Source organism: Callorhinus ursinus, unplaced genomic scaffold (genome assembly GCF_003265705.2).
Source record: "Callorhinus ursinus isolate GAN/ISIS: 27379988/994484 unplaced genomic scaffold, GSC_fseal_2.0 scaffold9, whole genome shotgun sequence".
In the NCBI taxonomy this organism is placed as follows: domain Eukaryota; kingdom Metazoa; phylum Chordata; class Mammalia; order Carnivora; family Otariidae; genus Callorhinus; species Callorhinus ursinus.
Genome location: NW_027397071.1, coordinates 56,162,439 through 56,173,067, shown reverse-complemented (window position 1 = coordinate 56,173,067; position 10,629 = coordinate 56,162,439). Strand labels below are relative to the sequence as shown.

At 48.0% G+C, this 10,629-nt stretch overlaps 1 protein-coding gene across 2 annotated transcripts in view; it reads right to left on the bottom strand.

Annotated features, from left to right (window-relative positions):
* FYB2 (FYN binding protein 2) overlaps window positions 1–6,210 on the bottom strand; it is a 139,471-nt gene extending 133,261 nt beyond the window's left edge. Inside the window, exon 1 of one of the 2 annotated variants that reach the window (XM_073896677.1) lies at window positions 6,082–6,210. In XM_073896677.1, the coding sequence (XP_073752778.1) occupies window positions 6,082–6,090 (9 nt within the window). In that variant the 5' untranslated portion in view covers window positions 6,091–6,210. The remainder of the gene's footprint in view (window positions 1–6,081) is intronic. The other variant, XM_073896678.1, reaches the window with a different exon arrangement.
* Window positions 6,211–10,629: the final 4,419 nt, after the last annotated feature.

Here is a 10,629-nt window from a genome sequence, read left to right as displayed (position 1 = left end):
GTCTTCAGCTCAGGTCGTGATCCCAGGGTCCTGGGATCAAGCCCCACATCGGGCTCCCTGCTCAGTGGGAAGCCTGCTTCTCCCTCTCCCACTCCCCACTGCTTGTGTTCCTTCTCTCACTTTGTCTCTGTCAAATAAAGAAAATCTTAAAAAAACAAAAATGAAACCAGGTTAAGAACAGGGTCTCTGGAGTCAAATAGGAATTTGACTCCTGATTCTACCTCACCTACAAAATGGTGATGGAAACAGTAGTATTAATAGTAACGGGGAAGAGCAGTAAGTAAAACTTTGACGTTTTCGTGTTAGGGTCCAAAAATTGCTTAATTATTGCTTCTGAAGCACATTATTTGTAACTTCTTTGTATTTGGTATGTCCTAAGAGAAGGTTAGGGTTAATCTTTAAAAACCACCCCAGAGTCTGCTACCTGAGATTTTTACAGATGAGCAAAACCAAATCCACAAGTCTGTGATCAGGGAGGAATAGTGACAGTGGTCCCCAGATCCCTTTCATTCATTTCCCACGCCGAGCGGTAATAAACACTTCTCAGATTTCTTCTCCGCAGAGCTAAGCACAGCTGTTGTTTTCAGAGAGGTCAACATAACAACACGGTCAAAACACTTCCCAGATGCGTGGGGGGGAGGTCACAGAGTATCCTCATTAACTCTCTTAATTTGCTGAGAGGCTCCATGTAGGAGCTGGTGGGCCTGCCACAACAAGGAACAGCAGACTGTGTGGCTGAAGAGACAGAAATTGATTGCCTCACAGTTTCGGAGCCTGGAAGGCTGAGCCCCAGGTGTGGGCAGGGTTGGTTCCTTCTGAGGGCTTCGAGGGAAGGTCCCGCCGGCCTCTCTCCATGGCTTGTGTGGACGTCTCCCTCTGGGTCTTCACCCTCTGGGTCTGTCACTATGTCCATACCCCTCCTATTCAGCAGTCATGTTGGAAGGGGCCTGCCCTAGTAACCTCACTTTAACTTCCCTCTATAAAGACCCGATCTCCAAATAAGCTCACTTCTGAGGTACTAGGGGTGAGGACTTCGACGTATGGATTTGGGAGGATGGGACACAGCAGTTTATTATTATGATAACTTACTGTTACTTTAGTGTGTAGAATTACCCGCCTTTTTGAGCTGTTCAAGCTCTTGATATGTATTAACTTATTTAAACCCTAGTTGAGGGCTAAGACGTCAATACCATTATGTTCCTTTGCAAGTGAGGTAACTGGGCCACGGAGGGATTCAGCAACTGGCTCTAGGCTGAACAGCTAGTAAATGGCAGAGCCAGAAACGGAGGCCAGTCTGGCTGCTCAGAGTCCGCGCTTTCAGGTGCCAGGCTGGGCTGCCTCTGTGAGCAAAACCTAGTCGTTGCTCTCTGCAAGCTCCTAGTCTGAACTCAGGTCTGGGTCTGCTCAAAGGGCTGAGCTCCTGCCAAGTGAGGAGAGGCCATTTGTGACCAAGGGGCTGGGGCAGGTTTCTCAGGGAGGTAACAGTGGAGTAGAGTCTTAGCGTGGAAGTCAGCATTCTGGAGAGAAGCGTGTTCCTTGGGGAGATGCCAGACTGGGGCACAAGGGACGGGGCCGGGGGATGGCCAGGGGGAAGGAGTGGGAGCACCTTGGCAGTATCAGCCAGGCCACGGGGCTGGGGCTTTACCCCTCAGACAGTGGGGAAGCACCAAAGGGGAGTCAGGGGAGTGACAGGATCAGATGCACCTGTGAGGACCATTTCTAGCAGACGAATGAGGGTATATGGTTGGAGCGGGGGAGACTGGACTCAATGTGAAGGTCACTCAGTTCTGGGGTCCGTGCTTTTGGGTAACACCGTCTCTGCACTTGTGCACGTCACTTAAACACCTCACCGTCAAGGACTCAATAACACAGTTCAAGAGAACTCCGCATAGACAGGAGTGATGTGGCCAGTCTTTCAGAACTGTGAATAACTGAGTGAGCTTCCCTAGTCCCCTCCTCAGAGATTCTTCTGGAACTCATAGGAAACCCTGGCAATCTGACCTCAATCCCCAGCACACACTGCTCTCCCAGGAGCAAGCTCTTAATAGCAGATGGCCCTTTCCAGGACCATCCCTCTCCATGGGCTGGGCCACCTTTTCTTTTTTTTAACATACCCTGTCGTGTGTCTTACTCATTAAAAGTCAGACTATTCAGAAAAACAAAATAAAACCCTCTGAAATTGAGCTTGAGGGCTTGCTAAGTAGTTTTACAGGCATTCAGAACCTGGGTTCTAGACTCAGCTCTGTCAAAAATAAGCCACCTGTGACTCTGGAAAAGTCCTGTGGTCCAAGAGTTTCAGAGCATGACAAGACTTTAGGGGGACATTTAGTTCACTCTTCCCATTTTGGAGGTGAAGTCCCTCTGTGGTGCTCTTGGCTTATAGGATAAGGTACATATGCTATTCAGTCTTTCAATATCTGGCCATCTTGCAATTTGATTCTGGCTGTGTTCTCTTTGTCTCTCGGTCTGTCTGTGTCTCCCTGTGTGTCTCCCTCCCTCCCTCTCCCCGCCCCCCAGCTCTCATCAGTTTTTCTAAGGAGCCTGGGACGAACCCCACCCTGGATTAGGCACCCATTCTCAGTGCTTCCCATCAAAACTTACAGATTTCTTCATCATTCTGCTTTTCACTTAATACCCAAATTGTCTGTTTTCTTGACATTCTCCCCTGCAAGATGGAGTAACTAGACGGCATCTCTGATCGAGCCCTCCAAAATCAACAAGAACAGCCACGGGGCATCCACTGTATGTGTGGCCCCAAGCTTCCCCACCTCTAAAATGGGAGTTGTTAGACTGCTTGGTCTTTGAGAAATCTCCCAACTCCTACATTTTATTATTCAAGGACTTGCTGAAATCACTTGACTAATAAGAGACAGAGGTAAACATCAATACAGGTCTTTCGACTACAACTCCAATGCTCATTCATCAAAACTCTAGTACCATTTGGTAAGCATCCCGACTGAAAAAGCATTCCCAGTTAAAAATGCTGTGGTTCTCTCTTGCCAACACCGTGTGAGGAAGTACAAATCTACCTGGCTGAGGGAGCACACAGAGGCATCACTCCACGATAGCTTTGGAGAAAGACTCCTCAACCTTTCCGTCTGGGTGCCTAAACGGTATAATAAAATATATTCTTATAGAATTCTCTCGAGCCTTCTATCTATGCAGGAGAAGGATACATTTTTTTAGGACTAAAAACAGTGTAGGATATCTAATTGTTCACTTATCTATTGATACAGAAGAAACCACTCCAAAACTGAGTGGCCTAAAGCAACAATCATTTCTCCGTATCCCACAACGGAAATGTAAAACTAACTCCTGATCTTGTAAACATGTTCAATCCTAAGTCATCTCATTCAAAGTCTTCCAGGTGCTCAGGCTTTGTACCTTGGAGTCATGGACGATTCCTCATCCCCCCCCCATTTTTTATCCACTCCATCAGTAAATCCTTTTGATCCTACTTTGATGCTGTATCCCCTATCTAAGCATTTCTAGCCACCTTTACTGCTAAGACCCTGGCTTGTGTCACCACGCCCTCTTGCTTGGAGGAGGGCAATCACCTCCTCACAGGTCAGCCAGAGTTGGCTCTTATTCTCCCTATCATCTATTTTCAAAACAACAGCCAGGTGATCCTTTTAAAATGTAAGCTGGATCATTCCATTATGCCACTCACAACACTCAGCTGGAGCTCCCTCTCTCTCAGAGGAAAATTGGAATTCCCAGGGCCCGACATGATCTGACCACTCTCTGCTTCCCCCACGCCAGCCATTCAGGACATTTTGCTACTCCTGCACACACGACAGGCTTCTGCCTCAGGGCTTTTGCATTTACTGTTCTCTCTCTGTAGAATGTTTTCCCCTAAGATATCCACATGGCCAACTCCCTCACTTCCTTCAAGTTTCTGCTCAAATGTCACCTGTGGATGCCTCTCTTGAAACTATCCCATTTAAAATAGACTTACCCAGAGGCACCTGGGTGGTTCAGTTGGTTAAGCATCTGATTCTTGATTTCACCTCAGCTGGTGATCTCAGGGTGGGGAGATCGAGCCCCGCATTGGGATCTGCCCTCAGTGAGTGAGTGAGTGAGTGAGTGAGTGAGTGAGTGAGTGTGTGTGAGTGTGGGGGGGTGCTGGATATTCTCTCTCTCTCCCTCCCTCCACTTGTGCACACTCTCTCTCTAAAACAAACAAATCTTTAAAAATAAAATAAAATAGCCTTATCTGCTGTCTCAGTATTCTTAAACCCTTCCCTACTTTGTGTTTCTACATTGCAGTTACTGCCATTTGACCTAATATGTGTATAATATTTTATATATAATGTACATTATATATTATATAATGTATATTGTTACATATAATGTATATTACATATAATATAGTGTATAATACTATATATATATATATTTTTTGTTTCCTTGGCTAGAATAGGTTTTTATAAAGGCAGCATTTTTGGCTGGCTCACTGCTGCATCTGCAGCACCCGAATCAGGCCCTGACAACACAGTGCAGGTGCTCAGAACACACAGGCTGCATTGATGAATATTTTGTCGACTTTTTAAAAATAAAAAAAAATCCTCTAAGATGAGAAATGACCCATATTGCTCTGATTTTTTTCCTTTGCATAAGCAGAAAGTTGCATAACCACATTAGCTAACATGCCTTTTTTTTTTTTTTTTGCTAAATTGCCTAACATTCTGCTTGTTTTCCTGTTGTAATCCTTGCTAGCGATACCTGGCTTACAGTTGCCACTTAATATTTGTTATTGACCAATCCCTGCCCATGTTCCAGCACTGCTACTGACCCACTGTATGATACGGATGAAGTGACGTTCTGACCATCAGTTTCCTCCCTTAGGAAAACAAACAAACAACACCAACCAAAATGGGGCAAATGGCATTGACCTGCGATGACATGTGGATAAACTCAAATGGATGTCAGTGCATGCCTTGGTAGATCAGAGAGGGCAAAACATAAGTCACTTTCTTTTTCTTACAACCACACGAAATCTACTCAGCCTGACATTTCTCCATCAAGGAGGAGCTTCTCAAATGTTGCTGAACTGCAAGTTAGGGGGGAGAGAGAATTCAAAAGGGAGATGGAATACCAGCGTGCCCTTGCTCACTCTTCTCCAAACTCAGCTGGTTGGACTGCTCAGCCAGAGAGACGGGTCTCCTGCCCTGGGCAGGATAAGAGGGAGCATTTTTCTGATGGGTGACAGATGAAATGGGTCCTGCCTTTCAATTTAAAACCAAACCTCTGGGAGGGAAGCCACATGATTCACAGGAGAAAATGACTTGACTCCAAATATCTAATAAAGAACATATGGAAGCAAAACACCTCTCTGTCCCCCTTGGGAAGAAATGGACTTTGAAGATGGGAAAATAGGGGAGTAGAGAATTGGAGGAGGCAACAGAGGAGAGCATTCCCCTGAGAAATTCTGCAACCTCGCCAACCGCGTGTGCGGGAACGCAGGTCCACCTGGCTTGGTGCTGGACACTTGCCCACGGGTCATCTCTATTTTTATAAGCACCTCCAATAATCTCACCAACTAGTTACTCTAACAGCCATCCTATTTTATGAGCGAGGAGCCCAGGGGGCGCAGGAGGATGAAGGCACTTGCCCCAGACCACACAGCTAATAAGGAACAGAGCCCGCAGTAAAGCCACAAGCCACAGAAGAGCACCAGGCAGCCGGGCCCTCAGACCAGGAAGCCTGCTTATCACCAGGGGGACCAACACAGTCCACAAGGGCAAACAAACAGAGAAAAGCCAACAGGCACATAGCCCCAGGGTTGGGAAATAGGTTCGAAACCCAGCGGGGGGGAAGGGCGGGGAGAGATAGGACCCCTCATGCCACCATTCCCCAGAGCCCCCAGCTCCCTCACCCCCGACGGTGGCAGGAGGCACACCGTTCCCACAGCCCCAGCCCCCCCACCCCAGAGCAAGGCCAGGGTGAACCGCCTTGCACCGCACAAGCACCACACATGTTCATCCCTCTCCAGGAGGCAGGGGCAGCCCTTTCCCACAGCTGTTGGCAGGCACCCGAAAGGACACAGAGAAAGTCCGCGACCGAACTGACAGGCCTTACCCCTTCCATGGCCTTCCTCCGAGTCAGAGTCTAGGAGACAAAGGCAGTTTCCCAGAGCTGTATCCTGGGGCCAAGAATGTGCTTTAGTTTGCCAGCACCTGCCAGGGAGCAATCACTTCCCAGAGCCCGGGACACACCTGAGCCCAGGTGCCCCACCTGCCCCACCTGGGGAGCAGCTCCTCCCCTCCCTGGGCTGGAGCTTTCCGGCGCTGGCTGGGCGCGGACCAGCCTCCATCTGCCAAGTTTTGCAGGACACCAGGCACCTGCAGCAGGAAGGGGTCCTCTCTCTCCCGGGACTCACCAACCCTGCCCTTTGCAGCAAGCGGCTCTCCCCCAGGCTGGTCCAACAGTCACTCTCCGGGAGGAGTTTACTTTGTGCCTGAGGCACGGGGGAGCTGCTGAGGAATGGGGGTGGCAGGACTCCTGTTAGAACAAAATGCTCGGGCTGGACAATGTAATCTCCGTGAATGACAGCCTTGGCCCAGCTGCACCCCTGAGATGGCTACTTAACTTCACCTAAGGCTCCCAAAGGGGACAGAGCCTACCTAGGCTTGCAGGGCGGTACGGTGGGGGCCAGAAAGGGAGCTGCTAATAGCAGAGAACCTGTTTGGGGGCTGACACTATCTAAGCCTGTGGACACGTTATTACATTAAATCCTGCCATACCCTCGGGAAGTGCTATTATTCTCACTTAAATGGTGAGGACACTGGGGCTCAGAGAAATCCTATAACCTACCCGTGGTCACAAGGCTCAGGGTCTGAACCTAGGTCTGGCTGACTGAAAGGTGGCTTTGTTTTTCTGGTGTGTGTGTGTTGGGGGCGTGTGTGGGGGAGGGTTTTGTTGTTGTTGTTGTTGTTTTGCTTTTGTGTTTTGGACAGTTGGTGCTGGAAACCCAATCCTTATCTCCCAGTTCTTAAGAGCTCAGGGCTGTCCTGGGGTTGGAGGCCGGCGGGGCAGGCAGCCTACGCTGCTCCAAGCCAGGTCTCTGTGACTTCTCCTGCTTTGTTAGGGCTCCGCTCGAGCGGGAAGCCGTCTGGGAAGAGGAGGTAGAAGGCAGGTGAGGAAAGCCCACCTGTGTACCCATGACCTCTAACAGGTGCTTCTTCTAGCTGGCTGATCACCACCGCTGCCAGGGGGGGTCTATGAAAAATACAGGTTCAAGTTCCCAAGGCAGATAAGAATCAGTTCTCGTCTAGGGTCTGGGAATCTGGATTTTAAGTAAGCTTTTCAGGTTTGTTTTAATAATTAATGACTTGCAAGAGGATATATCTTCTACATCATGACCCCGCACACACACATGCATACCCACGTCCTAAAATAAAATTTTCTCAAAACGAGAATCGCTCTTACTATGGGTGTGATCGCGCTGTTACTTTCCATTCTTTTCTGAGTCATTATGTGCCATTAAATTAAAACCTCAATGGTCAGCACACCTCACTGCATGGATTTCATAACTCCGTCTGATCCACGCTGCTGCGCTGCTCGCAGTCAGATTGGAGGCCCACTCTTCCAAGCATAACAGGCACAGTCCAAAGACTAGAACTTTCCCTCTCACTCTGTTCTCACTGCAGTTCAAGGCAATGAGGTCTCCTATACGTTTGTAAATGCTATGATGGAGGAAGCTCTCAAGAGAATAAGGAGGTTCCTCCCAACAGCAGCTGACCATGGGGTTGTCAAATTCCCTCTGCTCTTAACTCAAGGGCTTCCCCTGATGGCTTGAGACCAGCCTACAAAGGTGGAAGTAGGGTGGGGGCGATGGGAGAATGGGGTTGGGAGATAGAGTGGGTTGGGAGGGTTCTCACCTCCTTGCACCTGGAAGGACTACCAACTCTGTGCTCTTCGGGTTTGGTTCAGGACAAGCTACAATGGTAGGTGATAGGAGGTAGGAGACACCGAATATTGAGTTGCTAGGATTGTTTTGCAAGTAGGCCTAAGAACCGTGACTCGTGGAACCCCATAAGATCTCCTGTTACTACCTTGTGATCCTCTAGGTGCTAGACTCTGTTTCCCCCTAGCTGTTGGCCTTGAGGACGTCAACAGTCGTCTCTGAGATGTATGCTCCTTATCTGCAAAACTCGGTAAGAGGCTGGCAGTGAACCTAAGGGTTCGTGTGCCATGTGAGTATCTCCACTGTGCTGAGCATGAAATAGGCACCAACAATGCCCGTTCCTCTTTACTTCCCTCTCTCCTCAATTCGTGGTGGCTGTGTCACTGTCATCATGCAACATGCTGCACATGGGTGTACAAATGTTGTTGTCTTATTGTACTGCCCTCTAATGATCTCATTTTGCTCCCAGGCCCCCATCCCATGGTGGCAGGTCCTTGCATCAAGCTTGATGCAGGAACTCATACACACGTACGTGGCAGGGTGGGGGCAGAAAAGGCAGATACAAAGTACAGACGTGGTGGGGAGGGGTCGAGCTGTGAAATCAGGGGTTTGGTCTGAGTTTAGACAGATCTCATTACACCTTAGGAATAAAGAATTCAATTGAATAAAGGAGAGTAAGATCCTACTATAGATACAAGGGGCTTTGGTGGCCTGCCTCTAGCTTCAGACCAGGAGGACTCGCCCCGTGCCCCCCACTTCATCATGGACAGGAAATAACTGCCTGACCTGCCTACTGCCCACCCACCGAGGACAGCGCCCCAGCCCTTACAGACGCCACCTCGTGTAGTCCTTATCATGACACCCATTGTCCCGCTGAGGCAACTGAGGCACATAAGAGCTCATCACCGATTCGGGGAAATGCAGTTAGCAAGTAGAAGGACACACATTCCAACCCAGACAGCCTGACTCCAGAGCCCGCCCCGACCCCACCCCCACTCTGCTTGCTTCCATTTACATCTTAGAGAAATACAGAATGATAAACACAGAAATCTGAAAGCTTGAAGGTTTCTTCGCAGCCATTTTTTCCAAACTCAAGTTTGAAAGAAGTTAGCAGAAAGCTTAGCAGATCCTTGGGCTGATACTTAGCAGATACTTCTAGACATTTCTGTCTTTCAAGGGCCTGGTTTCAGTTTGCTTCTCCTGGGAATGGGGATGAGGTGCCATACTCTCCAATGAGGTCCATTTTGTTAGTCTGCTGAGCAATAGAAATCAGGATTTCCAGCACATTCTTGATGCTTCCCAACTTTACGCTCCATCTCAGGTACTGCTTGCAGCTTTGCAGTATTCCCGTTCATGTCTGTCTTTCATTTCCTGGCAAACACCTTGCCTACACTTTGCCCCACAAGTAACGGTTTGTAGCAGAATTCTCTGATGTAAAAAAGGAGGATTTAAAAGATATCTGGAAATGGGAAATTATGTGCACTCAGCTCTTTCTTGGTAAACTTTGAGCACTACATGTTATTATGATGACAGAGCTGGAGCACGTAGATTGACGGTCAGAATTAGGATGGTGCTGCCGAAGTAACATAGTAATATTATTATTGGTTACAGTAATCGTTTCTGAGGATTTCCAGGGTAACGTGTAATTTATTTATGTACAATTTATCTCCCAATTATTTTCAAAAGGAGAAGGAAGGACTAAAGGAACTTAAATTTATGGAGAGTCTGTTGTGTGACAAAGGTACATGGTCTGCATGTATTTTCCTGTGCTCTTCATGACCACGTGGTGAGATCACCGATGTCAGCCCTAGCCGATGAGCAGAGACGGAGCTCAGGATGACCAAGGCAGATGCCCTGGCTATGCCGAGTACAGGTCTGATTCTCTGCTGGGATCTGCTCTGCCCTCATCTATCGCTCCTTCCTCCATTCTGAGCTGCCCCCGGAAGGACTTGAGGGAGTGGGCAACACAGGGCCAAGTACAGTAGGATGGTTAAAAGTGAAGCGGGTAGCCACACATAGGACAGGGCGGATAGGAAGGTTAGGACGCTGTGGAAAAACAGCACAGAAATAAGTTATGATTACTGCAAGACATACAATTATTGGAAGGCAAATTATTTAAGGATAAAATGCCTAAAATTATCTTGGGACGTATGTGAGCTCAAGAAAGGGTCTCTTTCCTTTTTACCAGCTTGTGAAAACTATAATCCAGCTGGTTTCTCTTTTACCTTGAAGGAAGCTCACATCTCAATTCTGTGCTCATCGAAGTATTCATCTTAATAGGATATTGTGATTTAGTAAGAGCTTTCTTAAAGGATGCTAAGCAAACATGACCGAGGCAAGCTGCTTTCCTTTTAATAGCTTTTTAACCAAGGATCTGAGCACCTACTCTGTGCCAGGTCCCGTGTTTGGAGCTGGGGATGCAGCAGCACTTTAGATTCTTGTAAGGAAACTGGCTTCTTCCACTAGCGCCATTACATTATGTATGCATCACTCAGATGAATTATTAAGATGCTTTCTGATATGCTTATTTTGTTGAGATCGAAGGAAGACCACTCCCCTGTGGGAAGGAGATGGGGCTTGCCTGGAAGTATGGAATCATCCCCAATATCAACCACTTTCATGTTCCGTCATTCAGAAAAGTGGGTCCTCGGATGGGAAATTCAAGCAGGGAACTCTCTCTCTCTCTTTGGGTCTTGTTTTCTTGGGTCTGGACTTGAAGG